The 17,395-nt window shown below is 46.3% G+C and overlaps 1 protein-coding gene across 5 annotated transcripts in view; it reads left to right on the forward strand.

Moving 5' to 3' along the window:
* Positions 1–17,395, forward strand: part of LOC127009095 (inactive phospholipase C-like protein 1) — a 107,092-nt gene that overhangs the window by 70,649 nt on the left and 19,048 nt on the right. For all 5 annotated transcript variants that reach the window (XM_050881877.1, XM_050881879.1, XM_050881880.1 and 2 more), the window contains exons 8-12: positions 857–950; positions 3,870–4,073; positions 8,002–8,119; positions 8,790–8,961; positions 14,477–14,651. In XM_050881877.1, coding sequence (XP_050737834.1) covers positions 857–950; positions 3,870–4,073; positions 8,002–8,119; positions 8,790–8,961; positions 14,477–14,651 — 763 coding nt within the window. The remainder of the gene's footprint in view (positions 1–856; positions 951–3,869; positions 4,074–8,001; positions 8,120–8,789; positions 8,962–14,476; positions 14,652–17,395) is intronic.

Below are 17,395 nucleotides of genomic sequence, written 5' to 3' on the forward strand. Positions count from 1 at the left end.
TCCTCCTTTTCCTTCCTTTCCCTTTAGTGTTTTTCGTATTCCCTTCTCTTCGCCATTCCCATATTCCCTCCTCCTCCTCCTCCTCCCGTTCCATATATTCTCATTCCAGCATTCCTGATTTCCAGTCTGCCGCCCACCGTTCCAACCATACCATTCCAGCTCTGTAGTAACGTATTCATAGGTGTGGTTGTTTTTGTTGTTGTTGTTATTATTATTATTATTATTATTCTCTTTGAAACACACACACACACACACACACACACACACACACACACACACACACACACACACACACATGTAGCCCTAATCTCTTTATTCCTTTCCCTTCCCTTCCCTTCCTTCCTCCTCTCCTCCCTTTCTCATTTTACATTTCCTTCCTCCACTTTATTCTTTCGTATCTACTCTTTCCCTTTCCTTTCACTCTACCTTCTATTTTTCCTTCTCTCTCTCTCTCTCTCTCTCTCTCTCTCTCTCTCTCTCTCTCTTTTCCATAGCGTGCCTTCCTTACCTTACCTTTTCTCTCCCTCTTCCCTTTATAGCTGCGGGCCTTACCTCACCTCGTCTCTCTCATAGCTTGTCTACCTTACCTTACCTTACGTTACCTTACTTTACCGTCTCTCTCCCTCTTCCCCTCACACTATACGATCCTTACCTCATTACCTACGTCTCCCCTTACAGTTACCTTATCTTACCACACCTCGCCCTCCCTCCTCTCCCCCCTTACAGGTTCAGGTCTCAACTAACCTCACCACCTATCTCTCCCTTTACCTTACTTAACCTCCTCTGTCTCCTCCTCTCCCCTTTACAGCTTCAGGCCTCAACTCACCTCCTCCTCGTCCCTCTCTCTCCCGAACAGCTGGCGGGCCTAACCACAGAGAAGGTGATCGAGACCATTGAGAAATACGAGCCGGCGCCTGAAGCGAGGAAGAACAGACAGATGCTAATAGACGGTGAGTCCATAAGCACAAGAGGAGGAGGAGGAGGAGGAGGTGGAGTAGAGGGAAGAAGGACGAGTAAGGGAAGTGAATGAGGGTACACGAGGAGAAGGAGGAGGAGGAGGAGGTGGAGAAGGTGGTACAGGAGAAGGTTGAGGACGTGGAGTAGAGGGAAGGAGGACGAGTAAGGGAAGTGGATGAGGGTACAAGAGGAGAAGGAGGAGGAGGAGGAGGTGAAGGAGGTGGAAGAGGGGATCGTTGAGGAGAAGAAGGAAGAAGGAGGAGGAGGAGGAGAGAGCGAGGGTGAAGAACAGATGTAGAAGACTGAGAGATAAACAAGAAGAAAGGAATAGAAAGAAAAAAAGAGAAGGAGGAGGAAGACGAGGAGTGGAAAAGAAGAAGGAGGAGAAGGAGGAAGAAAATGAAGAACAAATATACAAGACGTTTAGATAGAAAGAAAGAAGAAAACAGCGAGAAAGAAATAATTAAGGAGAATAAATGGAAAGGAAAATGAAAGAAAAGGAGAGAAAAAAGGAATTGAAAGAGCGACAGAAAAATGAAATAGGAAAGAAAGGAAGTTGGAAAGGAAAACTCGTAATCGAAACAGACAGACAGGCAGATAGACAGACGGACACATGGAAACAGGAAGAAAATATGGAAAAAAGGCTCAGGTAGGAAGAAAAGAGGAAACCAAGATTAAAAAAAGGAAAAAAAATGTGAGGAAGGAGAGAGAGAGAGAGAGAGAGAGAGAGAGAGAGAGAGAGAGAGAGAGAGAGAGAGAGAGAGAGAGAGAGAGAGAGAGAGAGAGAGAAGATATCAAAAAGAGGAAAGGAAAGGGTGAAGGAAGAGAGGGAGGTAGAGAGAGGGCGAGACCATTTTTAGAAGGGAGGGGGAGGAAGGGAAGAAGGGAGAGGGACGGAGGGAGAATATCTTGGCGTGTCTGGGTGAGTCCATTGTTAAGGGAGAGGGGTAGTCCGGTCCCTAGGGTGGATATGCCTGTGGAAAGGGAGAGAAAGGGAGGGGAAGGGAAAGGGAGGGAAGAGTTAAAGAAGGAAGATGAAAGGACAAGAAGGGAGTGGAAGGGGAGGAAGGGAGAGGAAGGGAGAAAAAGGGAGGGGAAGGTAAGAGTTGAAGGTGTGAAGGTTGTGTTTTGAGGAAGGGAGAGGAAAAGCGAGTTAGGGAGAGGTAGGGAGAGGAAGATGGAGGGAGAGGAAGAGAGAGGAACTGAGGAATAGGGAGGGGAAGATAAAAGTTGAAGGGGTGAAGGTTGAGATTTGAGGAAGGGAGAGGAAAAGAGTTAGGGAGAGGAAGAGAGAGGTAGGGAAAGGAAGGGAGGGAAAGGGAAGGGTCGAAGGGGGGGAAAGGGAGACTGAGTTAGTTTTGCTATGATTTGTATTTTTTTCTTTATTTCTCTTCATTATTTTTTTCGTTTTATTATGGAAAGTGAGCGAAAGGGAAGTGAAGGTAGGGAAGGGAAAGGGAGGAAAGGCTAAGGGTTAAGTACTGATTTGTTGACCTTATGACTTCGTTCTTTAATATTTTCTCATCTATTTTTTTCTTTTGCATCATACGAAAGGAAAAAAAGTGGAAGGACTGAGCGTTGACCATTCTTTTTTGTTGACCCTATGACGTTTTTTTACTTTTATTCTTCCTGTTGTTCTTTTTCGTTACTAATTCCTTTGTGTGCGCCATAAAAGCCAATTCTGATGAACTTTCCTCTCTCCATTGTTATCCCTCTCTCGGGTTGGCAGGCAGGAGTGGGCGAGGTGGTGAAATATGGCTACTGTTTGCCCAAGACTTTTCCCTCTTTTTCGTTAGTTTTGTTTATCCTGCTTGTCACTAGAGCTCTTGTGTGGGTGAAGTAAAATATGGCATCTGTTTGCCGAAGACTTTTCACCCCTTTTGTTAGTTTTGTTTATCTTTTCGTCTCTTAAATTTCTTGTGTGGGTGTTTGGAAGCCGATTTTGCAGTTGTACTCCGTTACCATTTCTGTGTTTTATGAGGGGAGGGTGAAGTGGTGAAATATGGCTCCTGTTTGCCTAAGACTTTTTCCTTCTTTTTATTAGTTTTGTTCATCTTCTTCGTCTCTAAAGTTCTTGTGTGGGTGTTTTGAAGCCGATTTTGGTATTTTTCTTTGACATTTCTGTTTTTGACGAGATGCCGAAGTGGTGAAATATGGGTGCTGTTTGCCCAAGACTTTTCACCTCTTTTATTAGTTTTGTTTATCTTCTTCCTCACTAAAGTTCTTGTGTAGGTGTTTTGAAAGACGATTTTGTTGCTCTTTTTCTTTTTCTGTGTTGGATCTCGAAAGAGTGAAGTGATGAAATATGGGTCCTGATTTCCTAAGAGTTTTTCACGAGTATGTTACATTCGTTCATCAATCATTCAACACTGCTTTTTCTCGCCTTTTTCTACATCCTCCCCTCCTTCCTTGCTTGTACCAGGGTTGACTCTCTACCTAATGAGCGTTTATTCCTCCCTCTACAGTTTGAATCTCCCATCCTTCCTTCTCTGTCATTCCTTATTCCTTCCTCCTTCCTATTCGTTATTCTCTCTTCTGCATGAACCTCCCATCCTAGTTTATTCCTTGTTATTCCTTATTCCTCTCTCTGCCATTTGCAGCTCCTGTCCTCATAAATTCATCTCTCTTGAATTCTTCACTCAACACTCATTCATTCGTTCTTCCTACTACTAATTGAACCTCCTATCTTATCTATCTCCTCCTCCTTCACTCCCATTCCTTATTCAACGCAAGGAAGACGAAAAAGGAAACGAAGGAAGAAAAAAAAGGAGGAAAGAGAGAGAAAAGGACAGGAGGAAAAGAATGATGAATGTATAATAGAGGAGATAAAGGAGAAAGACTAAAGAAAAGAGGATGATTAACCTTACAAAACAGCTTAACCTTATCTCAACCTTCCTTCTCTCCTCGTCCAGGGTTCACGCGGTACCTTATGAGCGAGGAGTGTGACCTGTTCGACCCCGCCCACCGCGTCGTGTGCCAGGACATGGGTCAACCGCTGGTCCACTACTTCATCTCCACCAGCCACAACACCTACTTACTCGAGGACCAGCTCAAGGGGCCCTCCAGCGTCGACGGCTACATCAGGGTACTGGCGTGTGGCTGCAGATGTGTCAAAGGTAGGTAAAGTTTGCTGTGTTGTGTTGTGTTGTGTTGTGTCGTTCACCCATGGTCTGATTACGTGATGGATTTGGTTGGGATTGGTCGTCAGTGCTGTATGTTCCCGAATGAGCTTTTGTGTGTGTGATAGGGGAGTGTGGACCGTGTAAGGGGGTGAGGGGAGAGGTATGAAGGTTAATGTGTTGTGTGGGGGAGAAAGGGAAGGGGACGGGTTCACTCACTATAGTTTGATTGCGTCCTAGATTTTAGTATTGTCATTTAGTAGCGTCCGTTGCTAAATGAGTCTCTGCGTGTGTGAGGAAGAAAACAAGGAAGGAAAAGAAGGCGCCGAACGGTTACAAGAAACACTTTACGAAGTACAAGTAAAACGAAAAGAATGCAAACACGCGGACCGAACGAGAGGCGAGAGAAGAAAGGAAAGGAAAAGAAATAGAAAACAGGGAAGAAAAATGTTGTTAGGTGTGTCTATGTTATGTTGTGTGTATGTTATGTGCGTTTATTGTATGTGTATTTATTGTATGACCGAATATAATAGTGGTTTTATGAGTTTGCCTGAGCGGGGGAGAAAGGAAGAAGTAAAGGAGGAGCAGGGTATTGTCGGTTAGTAGCGTCCGTTATTATATGGAGTCTATGTGTGTGTGTGTGTGTGTGTGTGTGTGTGTAAGCAAATAAGGAAGGCTGAGAGGGGGGGGGGGGAGGAAGAGGTGAAGGGAATGAAGAGCAGAAAAGGAGGAAAGAGAGGAGAGAAATAGGGAAGAATAAGAGATGAAAGACGAATGAATAAGGGAAAGACAGGGGAAAGAAGGATTGAGCAGGGAAGACTTTGACATTATGATGGGATTTTTGAACAATGGAAGAAGGAAGGAAAAAAAAGGAAAGGGGAAGGAAAGAGGAGGAAAGAGGAGGAAAGAGGGAGGAAAGGGGGAGGAAAGAGGAGGCCTAGAAGTCATCTCATTAAGGGTTCATCAAAAATGTAGGAAGTCCTTCGCGATGAGACTCTATTGTCCTCTCTCTCTCTCTCTCTCTTCGGCACTTCTCAAAAATCAAAACTTTCCTCCTCCTCCTCCTCCTTCCTTCCTTCCTTCCTTCCTTCCTTCCTTCCTTTCTCCATCCCTCCCTCCCTTCCTCACCTTCCCTCCCTGACCACAGCGTTTTAGACATTTAATTATAACCATTGAAATAAGGGAGAGAGAGAGAGAGAGAGAGAGAGAGAGAGAGAGAGAGAGAGAGAGAGAGAGAGAGAGAGAGAGAGAGAGAGAGAGAGAGAGAGAGAGAGAGACAGAGAGAGAGAGAGAGAAAGAGATACACAGAGAGAGAGAGAGAGAGAGAGAGAGAGAGAGAGAGAGAGAGAGAGAGAGAGAGAGAGAGAGAGAGAGAGAGAGAGAGAGAGCACGAAACAGGGATTATAAGGAAAAATATGAGACTCGAAAGGAGATTTAAGGATATGAGTGAAGAGGAGGAGGAGGAGGAGGAGGAGGAAGAGGAGGAGGAGGAGGAGGAGGAGGAGGAGGAGGAGGAGGAAGAGGGGAAGAGAAGCGAAAGAAGTAAAAATCTGATGAAGAAGCAAAGGAGAAAAAAAGGGATTGAGGAAATGAGGAAAAAAAGGAGAAGGAAAAGGAGGAGGAGGAGGAGGAGGCGGAGGAGGAGGAGGAGGAGGAGGAGGAGGAAGAAGAAGATAGAGAAGAGAGAGAGACAGAGAGAGAGAGAGAGAGAGAGAGAGAGAGAGAGAGAGAGAGAGAGAGAGAGAGAGAGAGAGATGAAAGGAAAAAATAAACCGTTTCTTGGGACTTTGCGGATTAATTAAAGTTTAGAAGCAACTGGGAGAGAGAGAGAGAGAGAGAGAGAGAGAGAGAGAGAGAGAGAGAGAGAGAGAGAGAGAGAGAGAGAGAGAGAGAGAGAGAGAGCGAGACTCAGTACGGTGTCAGGAAAATACGCCACCAAAACCACTTTCTCTCTCTCTCTCTCTCTTTATTAAGTTTATTTTAGAGAATCTAAAGCAAAGGTGTGTTGAGAGAGAGAGAGAGAGAGAGAGAGAGAGAGAGAGAGAGAGAGAGAGAGAGAGAGAGAGAGAGAGAGAGAGAGAGAGAGAGAGAGAGAGAGAGAGAGAGAGAGGAGGGCAAGGATGGATTGCAAGGGCCGTGTGTGTGTGTGTGTGTGTGTGTGTGTGTGTGTGTGTGTGTGTGTGTGTGTGTGTACTTGGGGAGGAAAGTAAACGAGGAAAGGGGAGGGAAGAAGAGGAGGAGAGGAAAAAGGGGGGAGGGGAGAGAGAAGAAAATTTATGAGTGTATTCTGGGGAGAAGGAGGAGGAGGAGGAAGAGAAAGAGGAAGAGGAAGAGGAAGAGGAGGAAGCTGGAATGGGGGGTGTAAAGGAAGGAGAATTATAGGGAGGGAAGGGAAGGGGAAGGGAAGGGAAGGAAGGGAAGGGGAAGGGAAGAGAAGAGAACTGGAAGGGGAAGAGAAGGGAAGGGAAGGAAGGGGAGACACTTGGTTGACGTTAAGAAAGTGAAGGATAATGTTTACTAGCGGATAAGGGGAGAGAGAAAGAGGAGGAAAGAGAAGGGAAGGAGATAATGGGAGAGGAAGAAGGAGGAAGGAGGGAAGGGAAGAGAGGGTAAAAGAAGGGTTAAGAAAGGGAGGAAAAAGGAATAAGGAGAGGAGGAAGAATGGAGAAAGGAGAAAGAAAGGGGAAGGAAAGGGAGAGAGAGAAGAGAGAGAGAGAGAGAGAGAGAGAGAGAGAGAGTAATAAACAGCGTAGGGCAAATTTTTTCTCACCGTGATTAATGCTATATTTCCTCTCTCTCTCTTCACCTTACACGCTATCACTACTAACACCACGCAATTTTACCTCCCCCTCCCCCCCTTTTTCTCTCCCCCTTCCTCTCCCTTCCCTCAACTTCCCTTTTCTTTTTTTTCATCACCATCACCACCACCACCATCACCATCAACACCATCACTAGTTCTCCATAACCACGCCCTGTTAATCACTTCTCTGTCTCCCTTCTCCTCCCTTCTCCCTTCTCCCTCCCTTCAGTAATCACCCTTTTTTCTCTTATTTCAACTCCCTTTTCTTGCGTCTGTCATCACCTCCTCATGAACTCAGCACCGTCTCTCTCTTTCTCTCCTATCCCCTTCTTTCTTTCTCTCTATCTGTCTATCTTCCTTCTCCTAGTCTCATTGCCCACTCGTCATTCTTAATTATTTTCCTTCTTTTCCTCACCTTCGTATCTTCTATCTATTTTTCCCTTCTTTTTTATTAGCTATATTTTCCTTCCCTCCTTTTTCCTCTTCTTCTTACTCTTTTTCAACTTTTCCAGTAAATGTTTTCCTTCCTACCTTCCATCCTTCACTTCTCAAATTTTCGAACTATTCCATAAGAACTTTGACTCCCTCGTCCTCTTAATTATATTCTCCTAACGTCTTTTCCTTCCCATCGTCCCTTATTCTTTTTTACATTGTCTATTTTTCCATAAGGTCCTTAAATAAGTTTTCTAATTTTACCCTTTCCCTAAGATCCTTCACTCTCATCCCCACACTTCCTAATGCAAGGGTTTTGTCTTGTCCAACTTTACTAATGCGAGAGTTACCTGCTTCGTCCAACTCACTAATACAAGAGTTACCTGTCTTTTCGCACCTGCTAATGCTAGAGTTAACTGCCTTATCCCACCTACTTATACGAGAGTTAACTTTCTCAAACTTACTAATACAAGAGTTACCTGTCTTTTCGCACCTGCTAATGCCTGAGTTAACTGCCTTATCCCACCTATTAATGCGAGAGTTAACTTTCTCCAACTTTCTAATGCAAGAGTTAACTACTTCGTCCTCCTTTTTAATGCAAGACTTGACCTGCCTTGTCCCACTTTCTAATACAAGAGTAACCTGCCTTGTCTCACCAACTACTGCAAACCTCCCTCACCTTCCCTCCCTCAGTGGACGTGTGGGACGGGCAAGAGGAGCCGCAGGTCTACCACGGCAACACCCTCACCACCAAAGTGCCCTTCAGAGAGGTCATCCACGCTATCGCCACCTACGCCTTCGACTTCTCCGTGTGAGTGAGGGGCAGGAGCCGAAGCGGGAAGGGAGGGGAAGGGCTCAGGGGATCATTTTTCATCTGTGTTTTATATATTGTTGTTGTTTGTGTAGTTCAAGGTCTGTATTGGGTCTCGGAGTGGTGTTTTTCTTTTCTTTTTTCTTCTTATTGTGTGGGTCAGTTTTCATGGAGCTGAGGAGGTCATTTTTAACTTTTTTTTTTGTGTGTGTGTGTGTTATTATTGCGTTGTGTGGGTCAGGGTTTGTTTGTGTGTGTGTGTGTGTGTGTGTGTGTGTGTGTGTGTGTGTGTGTGTGTGTGTGTGTAATTAGTTTGTAGTGTCTTCACATTTCATATACTTTCCTGCAAATGGTTATATATCGTGTTTATGTGCTTATGTGTGTGTGTGTGTGTGTGTGTGTGTGTGTGTGTGTGTGTGTGTCAACGCGGCCTGATCACGTGTTGGATTCGCAATCGCCAGCAAGTACCCTTCCGATTAGAGCAAGGCACATTAGTCAATCTCTAGGTACTGACAGGAATTAATTGTATAGTCCTATGTATTTCAATGTATTCCTCTGTATCTCACACATCACAACCCACATCCAAGTTCCTCACACCAACTTCCATCCCTCCCTTCGTTCCGTACACCCAGTAACCTAACCTCACTACCCCCCCTTCCATCCCTTCCAGCTACCCCGTGTTGATACATCTCGAGAACCACTGCGGCGTCAAACAGCAGAAGGTGATGGCCAGGCTGCTGCGTACGTTACTGGGCTCGTACCTGTACCAACACCCGCCGGACGCCGCCACCCCCGTCACCGAGCTGTCCCCGGAAGACCTCAAGTACAAGGTGATCATTAAGGTAAGTCAAGAGGGTTGTGGTGGGTGGTCGAGGATGATGAGTGGCTGTTTGTTGTTGGTGGTGTTGGTGGTGGTAGTAGTAGTAGTAGTAGTAGTAGTAGTAGTAGGTTAGGAAGAGATAGTGAAAGAAGGAAAATATGTGGGAGAGAGGAAGGAGGAAGAGTTCTAATAGCGAGGAGAAGGAAGAGGAGAAAAAGAGGAGGAAGAAGGGGCAGGAAAATTAACAGAAAGAAAGGAGGAAGAGAAAGAAGAGCAGGAAAATGAATAGAGAAAGAGGAGGAGGAGAAGGACGAGGAGGCGGAGGAGGGAGGAACAGAGAAGAGAGATAAAGAAAAACAGGAAAATTAACAGAAAGATTGAGGAAGAGAAGCAGGAAAAGGGAGGAACAGAGAAGAGAGATAAAGAAAAACAGGAAAATTAACAGAAAATTGAGGTAGAGAAGCAGGGAAAGGGAGGAACAGAGAAGAGAGATAAAGAAAAACAGGAAAATTAATAGAAAGATTGAGGGAGAGAAGCAGGAAAAGGGAGGAACAGAGAAGAGAGATAAAGAAAAACAGGAAAATTAATAGAAAGATTGAGGAAGAGAAGCAGGAAAAGGGAGCAACAGAGAAGAGAGATAAAGAAAAACAGGAAAATTAATAGAAAGATTGAGGGAGAGAAGCAGGGAAAAGGAGCAAAGAAAGAGATGGAGCAGGACGAGGAGCAGGAGAAGAAGCAGAAGGAGGAGGAGGAGGAGGAGGAGGAGGAGGAGGAGCATCGTGTGAGAGGTCCTGTCACCCCGGGGGAGCGTCGCCCTGTCAGCCACAGCCACGACGCCCTGGACACCTGCAGACTCCTCCCCCCCTTCCCCCCTCACCTGCCCCCTCCTCCCTATCACCTGTTCTCCCTCCTCCCCTCTCCTCCTCATCCTCCTTCGTTCTGCCCCCCTCCTACCCCTCTTCCTCCCAGCGCACTCTCCCCCCTCTCCATCACCTGTTCTTCCCCCCTTCCCCCTCCTCCCTCCGGCTTCTCCTCCTCCTCCTCCTCCTCCTCCAGCGACCCCTCACGACTGAAAAGAACAAAGTGAAGGAGCGAGACGGGGTAGAGAGAGAGAGAGAGAGAGTGTATGTATGTATGTATATATGTATGTGTATCTATCTATCTATCTATCCAAGTCACACACACACACACACACACACACACACACACACACACACACACACACACACACACACACACACACACACACACACACACACGTACACACGCACGCACAAAGAACAGGGTGGTGTCGCTATCGGCCGAACACTGGCACCACTTGTAAAGCTGAATGGCCCACGCCCGAGACCCTGACACCCACACACACACACACACACACACACACACACGGCGTAAGTGGTGCTCCGTGTATTGGGGTCAGCTGCGTTAGGCTCAGAGCGAGGTGGCTTGGGGGGGGCGGTGTGTGGGGGGGGGGGGTCTGTGGCGTGTCCTCCGTGTCCTAACCTGACGTGCCGTGCGTGTGATCAGTGCCGTGCCGTGTCCTGCCGGGTCCCCGTGGTACGCTTCCCGTCCGGCCATGAGGGGAGGGAGGGGCGGAAAGGGGAGTGCCAGGCCGGCCAGTTCCTCCTCACATAATGTCGTCTTCCCGCGGATAATTGCCGGAGATGAGGCGAGGCGGGGCGAGGCGGTGTGAGGCGCGGCGAGGCGGGGCGAGGCTTGGCGAGGCGGGGCGCTGCTGAGGGTGGCACGTCGCGGCCTGACGCAGCATCCCTCCCGTCAGGCCCGCCGACCACGACCTTGAACTCCGGGCGGTGCAGCAGCATCCTCCCGCCGGGGCCACGCGTCCACGCCAGCGCCGCCGCCACACCTCTGATTCGGGGGCGGGTTTTAGTACTGTCGTTTATATTCCTTCCTTCTTTGTTTTCCAATTTTAACCCACGATGTTGTTACGACTTTTCCCATTGTAGCGAACGAGACAACTTGTGATAGTGTCGTTGGTGTTGGGAGGTGAGGGTCAGCACACCCGATGGGAAGGTGGCACAGTGCCTAAACGTTTCCCCGAGACTAGTGTCCTTCTTCTTAAACATTTCGGCGCCCAAACGCACACATTCAGCAAGGCTTTCATAGGAGTTTTGGGCATTGTCAGAGGTAGTTTATGATGCCGGCGATAGTTTGACCTTTCTTCTGTGCCATGACCGTAGAAAAACTCATTAGAACCTGAGTGAGCTCCTCCACGGACTTTGTAAATAGTTGATGTAAGAGGCGTCCGTCGACCTGTACAGTGCCCCAGTGCTTCCCCGAGGCTCCTTAAAGACTAACAGAGGCGGGGGGAGGCTGTGAGGCATGGATGGAGTCCCAACTCTCACAACTCGGCTCCTGGGCTGTGTCTTGGGGGGGGGGTGGATTGGAGGGGGTGCTGAGGGAAGAAGGAAAAGAAGAAAGGGGTTTAGTGGTAGATGAAAGGAAGGAAGAAGGGAAGGGTGCGATTTGAGGGGAGAAAGAAAGGAAGAACAAAGAAGTGAAAGAAGGAAAAGAAGAAAGGGGCTTACTGGTAGATGGAAGGAAGGAAGAAGGGAAGGGTGTGATTTGAAGGAAGAAAGAAAGAAAGGGCAAGGAAGTGAAGGAAGAAAGAAAGGAAAGAACAAAGAAGTGAAAGAAGGAAAAGAAGAAAGGGGCTTACTGGTGGATGGAAGGAAGGAAGAAGGGAAGGGTGTGATTTGAAGGAAGAAAGAAAGGAAGGGCAAGGAAGTGAAGGAAGAAAGAAAGGAGAGCAGAAGGGAGGAAGGAAGGAAACGAGGGGGGGGGGGGGGTAGTAGTACTGTAGTTTGTCTTCTTTTCTTCTTTGTTTTCCATTTTTAACCCTCGATGTTGTTAAGACTTGTCCCATTGTCAGCGCCGAACTTGTAAAGAGAGCGTGTGTGTGTGTGTGTGTGTGTGTGTGTGTCTCGTTAGGCTGGAAAACACTAGTGGGCGGAGGTGCCAAGACTCACGCCGCCACCATCACGCCCACTCTCTCTCTCTCTCTCTCTCTCTCTCTCTCCTCTTTACAAATAGCCGGGAAGTGTGTGGCGCCGTATTTTTCGCCGCGAGTATTTTTTCAGCGGTCGGCAATGCTGGGCGGGACGAGTTAGTTAGGCGACGATATTGTGTGTTTGGCCTCATAATATTTGTCCCGGGTAGAGGAAGGAAGGGAAGGAAGGAAGGGAAGAAGGAGGGAAGGAAGGAAGGATAAGGGAGGGAAGGAAGGGAGGAAGGTAAGGGAGAAGAGAAGGATATTTAGTCAGGAAGGAAGGAAGAAAGAAAGGATATAAGGGAGAGAGAGAGAGAGAGAGAGAGAGAGAGAGAGAGAGAGAGAGAGAGAGAGAGAGAGAGAGAGAGAGAGAGAGAGAGAGAGAGAGAGAGAGAGAGAGAGAGAGAGAAAATAAGGAAGAAAGGAAGGAGGAGGAGGATGTAAATAACGAAGAGGAAAAGGAAGGAGTAAATAAAAAGAGGAAGAGGAGGAGGAGGAGGAGGAGGAGAGGTGGGACGAAGGGTTCTTTTATTGTCAAGAAGAGGAGGAGGAGGAGGAGGAGGAGGAGGAGGCTTGGCGTGTGGCCAGTCCAGTATTCGTGTCTTCCTTTTTTCTTACTTTTTCTCTTCTTCCTCCTCCTCCTCCTCCTCCTCCTCCTCCTCCTCTCCTTCCCTCCTCCTCTTTTCTCTCCTCCATTTCTTCCCTTCACTTTTTATCTGTATTTTTCTTCTCCTTTCCTTTTTTTACCTTCCTCCTCCTCCTCTTCCTCTTCCTCTTCTCTCCTCCTTCTCCCTCCTCTTATTCCTCTTTCTCCCTTTCTTCTAATTACTTCTCTTTTTCCTTCATGCCTTCCTTCAACCCTTCCTTCCTTCCTTCCTTCCTTTTTCCTTTCCGTCCTTCCTTCCTTCCTTCCTTCCTTCCTACCTTCATTCGTTCCATCTTCTTACTCCTCATCCTCCTCTTCCTCCTCCTCCTCCTCCTCCTCCTCCTCTTCCTCCTCCTCCTCCTTTATTCTGTATCACTTCTTCCCTCATTTCACGATCCACGTCTCTTCATTTTCGGATAGATCTCATGTTATTGCCCATTACTCCTCCTCCTCTTCTTCTTCCTCCTCCTCCTCCTCCTCCTTCTGTTAGTTATATGTCAGTCTGTCGATTATTTATATATTTATTTATGTATTTATTTATTTTCGTATTTTTCTCATGGTTATAAATATATCGGTTGCGTGTCATCTATTTTACGGAGGAGGAGGAGGAGGAGGAGGAGGAGGAGGAGGAGGAGGAAAAGAGATGTGTTAGAAGTGAAGGAACAGGAAGAAAAGAAAGATAAGAAAGAGGAGGAGGCGGAGGAGGAGGAAGAAAAAGAAGGAAGAAGTGGAAGGAGAGAAGGAGGAGGAGAATAAGAACTTGTGATAAAGGAGTAAGAAGTGGAGACTGAAGAATATGAAGCGGTGGAGGAGGAGGAGGAGGAGGAGGAGGAGGAGGAGGAGGTAGTGGAAGATAAAGATAATGAGAGTTAATTAAGATGATATATAAATACCACAAAAAATATATAATTGTAGTAGTAGTAGAAGTAGTAGTAGTAATAGTAGTAATAGTAGAGAGAGAGAGAGAGAGAGAGAGAGAGAGAGAGAGAGAGAGAGAGAGAGAGAGAGAGAGAGAGAGAGAGAGAGAGAGAGAGAACAATGAATGGAATGTATGATAGATTATGAGAATGGAGGAAAGAGGGGGGGAGGGAGGAAAGGAGGGAGGGAGGGAAAAAAGGGAGAGAAAACGGAGGGTGAGAGGGAGGAAAAGAGGCAGTGACCTATATAATATTCTCTCTCTCTCTCTCTCTCTCTCTCTGATGTATCTGTACCACATTTCCTCTATCTTTTTTTTTTCCTTTCCTCCTCCTCCTCCTCCTCTTCCTCTTCCTCCTCTACCTCTGAAATCCTTTAATCTCGCATCCAACTCCTTTTTTTCTCTCCTCCTCCTCCTCCTCCTCCTCCTCCTCCTCCTCCTCCTCCTCCTCCTCCTCCTCCTTCCTCGTCTTGTTATCGTATATCTAACATAGTTCCATTTGTGCTCTCTCTCTCTCTCTCTCTCTCTCTCTCTCTCTCTCTCTCTCTCTCTCTCTCTCTCTCTCCTTCTCTTCCATTCATCACGTTTCTCATATGCAAAGTTTCCTCCAGTCCTTTATCTCTTCCTTCCTTTCTCCCTTACCTCTCTTCCCTCCTTCCTTCCCTTCCTTCCTTCCTTCCTTCCCTCTCTCTATTAGTCCATTCATCCATCACTCCATCTTTCTCTTCCTTTTTTTCTTTCCCCCTTTCGCTCATAGAATAATTAAAACATTTCCTTCCCTCATTTTCCTCATCATTTTCTGTCTTTCCTTCCCCGAGTCCTTATTTTCCTTCTATATCCTTCTGTTTCTCTTTATCCACGTTTGCAATCTCTTCATCTTCCTTTCTCTCTTCCTCATACATCCTCCATTTCCTTCTGTTCCTATTCATTCATGTGTCAATCCTCCTCTTCATCTTCCTCCGCAGGGCAAGAAGCTGGCGCGGGAGGAGGAGGACGAGGGGGAGGTGAGCGAGGAGGACGAGGGCGGGGAGACGAAGCGAACCACGAATCCGCGAAAGATGAAACTCTGCAAGGAGCTGTCTTCGCTCATCTCCCTCCACCGCGCGCGCTTCACGGACCTCAGCACCGCGCGGGCCAAACGTGAGTAAAGCGGCTGTGATTACACTGGGCAAATTTTCCGTGGATCTTCAGTCAAACCACGATTTCCGCTGGCGTGGTTCTCATATTTCCTTGGTTTTCTGACGTGTCCACGATCTTCCAAGGCTACGGTAGATTTCACCGAAGGACAACGGTATTACTCACCGTCATCATCAGCAGCAATAACAAGAAACAAATGAGAACCACGCTAGCGGAAATCGTGGTTTGACTGAAGATCCACGGAAAATTTGCCCAGTGTAATAGCCCCTTCATAAGCCTCTAGAACAGTTTATAATTGGATGGGAAGGGCGGAGTATACGGGAAATGTGTAGTTTAGTAATGACCATATTTCTGCGCATTTCCTACAAGAAGACATCACCAAGCTACAGGAATGGAGCAAAAAGTGGCTGCTACAATTCAATGGAGAATGGAGGGGATATCCAGCATACCAATACCATATGGGAAACACTCCACTATCCACCACAGAGGCAGAGAAAGACCTGGGAGTATATGTTACCTGGCTATTAAACTTTCGCTGAGCGCTCTCTTCACTTCGCGCGTTTTTGTGGATCTCAAGAAACGCGAGGAGGGAGATCGAGGGTGCAGCTGTAGGGCGAAGATGCATAGATAAATCCTTTTGAATTGGTCATAATTGAATAGGAAGCCCAAAGAATATACGTTGATTGTGTAGTTTAGCTTCACCTCAATAGATTACGAAGGTGTGTATAGTATCTTGAGGTGGCGAAGGTAGAGCTCTAAAGAAGAAAAAAGAAGAAAGAGTTTTGGTAAAGAATGAGGATGATATAAGAGGTTGTAAATATGACCCTCTCAAAATATATATATATAGAGAGAGAGAAAAAAGGCGTTAAGAATTGCCCGATATATATGACAAGCGGTGACCATCATGGGTTGAATGGTAAATAAGAAAAGGAATAGGGAAAAGAAGAAAGGAAAAAGAAAGAAAAGAAGGAAGATGTTGGAGATGTCTAATAACGAAGGAAGGAAGGAGGGAGGAGGATGTTGAAAGGAAGGAAGGAAGGAAGGAAGGATGATGTTGATGTCTTAGTAACGACTGAGAAAAAGCATAGAACTCGAACAAATCATATCCCTCATAAAACTGATGAGATAGATAGATAGATATAAATAGATAGATAGATAGATAGATAGAGAGTTTCCAAGGATTATACAAGTAGCAGCAATGAATGGAAGGACTGTCAAAATAAAAGAAAGAAAGGAGGTTAGATACAAGGATGATAAATTAAGAACACAGTGAAAAATAGTGTTCTGAGGATCATAAACACCATTAAAGATGATGAAGGAGGAGGAGGAGGAGGAGGAGGAGGAGGAAAAAAATATATAGATGTGGTAGGAAGTTGGACGTTATTTTTTTTCCTCTATACAATTTATTATAGACACCATTAGGGATCATGTTGTGTGGGAGGAGAGTTCTGAGAGGAGGAGGAGGAGGAGGAGGAGGAGGAGGAGGAGGAGGAGGAGGAAAGGAGAAGAAAAGAATCAGTAAAGAAAAAGTATTAAGTAGAAAGAATTTAAAAAGATATAAAAGAAGAAGAATATTTAGTTAAGAGGAGAAGGAAGAGGAGGAGGAGGAGGAGGAGGAAAACAGAGTAAAGAGAAAGAGTAAAAAAAGAATAAAAAAATGTAGATAATAAAGAAAAGGAAGAATAACATAAAAAAAGAAGAAAATTTAGCAAGGTGAAGAAAGAAAGAAGGAGGAAGAAGAAGAAGAAGAGGAGGAGGAGGAGGAGCAAGAAGAAGTTACGTGACCCCAAAAAGAAGATTGCAGGAGGAGGAGGAAAGAGAGGAGGAGGCAGGAGGGAAGATTGTAAACAGTGGAAGGGAGAAGGAATGACTAAAGAAGGAAAAGTTAGTGAAGCAATGTTTTGAACCGACTTAGAGAAGAGATGAAGACTGATAAGAAGGGAAGGGAAGGGAAGGGAAGAAGAACGAAGGGAAGGAAGGACGGAAGGAGGGGAGGGAAAGGAATGAAAGGGAAAAGAAGGGGAGGAAAGGGAACAGAAGAGAATGGAGGAAGAATAGGAAGGAAGGGAAGAGGAGAGATGAAGACTGATAAGAAGGGAAGGGAAGGGAAGGGAGGAAGAACGAAGGGAAGGAAGGACGGAAGGAGGGGAGGGAAAGGAATGAAAGGGAAAAGAAGGGGAGGAAAGGGAAGAGAAGAGAATGGAGGAAGAATAGGAAGGAAGGGAAGATAAGGGATGAAGACTGATAAGAAGGGAAGGGAAGGGAACGGAGGAAGAACGAAGGGAAGGAAGGACGGAAGGAGGGGAGGGAAAGGAATGAAAGGGAAAAGAAGGGGAGGAAAGGGAAGAGAAGAGAATGGAGGAAGAATAGTTAGGAAGGGAAGAGGAGAGATGAAGACTGATAAGAAGGGAAGGGAAGGGAAGGGAGGAAGAACGAAGGGAAGGAAGGACGGAAGGAGGGGAGGGAAAGAAATGAAAGGGAAAAGAAGGGGAGGAAAGGGAAGAGAAGAGAATGGAGGAAGAATAGGAAGGAAGGGAAGAGGAGGGATGGAGACTGATAAGAAGGGAAGGGAAGGGAGGAAGAACGAAGGGAAGGAAGGACGGAAGAAGGGGAGGGAAAGGAATGAAAGGGAAAAGAAGGGGAGGAAAGGGAAGATAAGAGAATGGAGGAAGAAGAGGAAGGAAGGGAAGAGAAGGGATGGAGACTGATAAGAAGGGAAGGGAAGGGAGGAAGAGCGAAGGGAAGGA

The sequence above is a fragment of the Eriocheir sinensis genome, chromosome 39 (assembly GCF_024679095.1).
Source record: "Eriocheir sinensis breed Jianghai 21 chromosome 39, ASM2467909v1, whole genome shotgun sequence".
NCBI lineage: Eukaryota > Metazoa > Arthropoda > Malacostraca > Decapoda > Varunidae > Eriocheir > Eriocheir sinensis.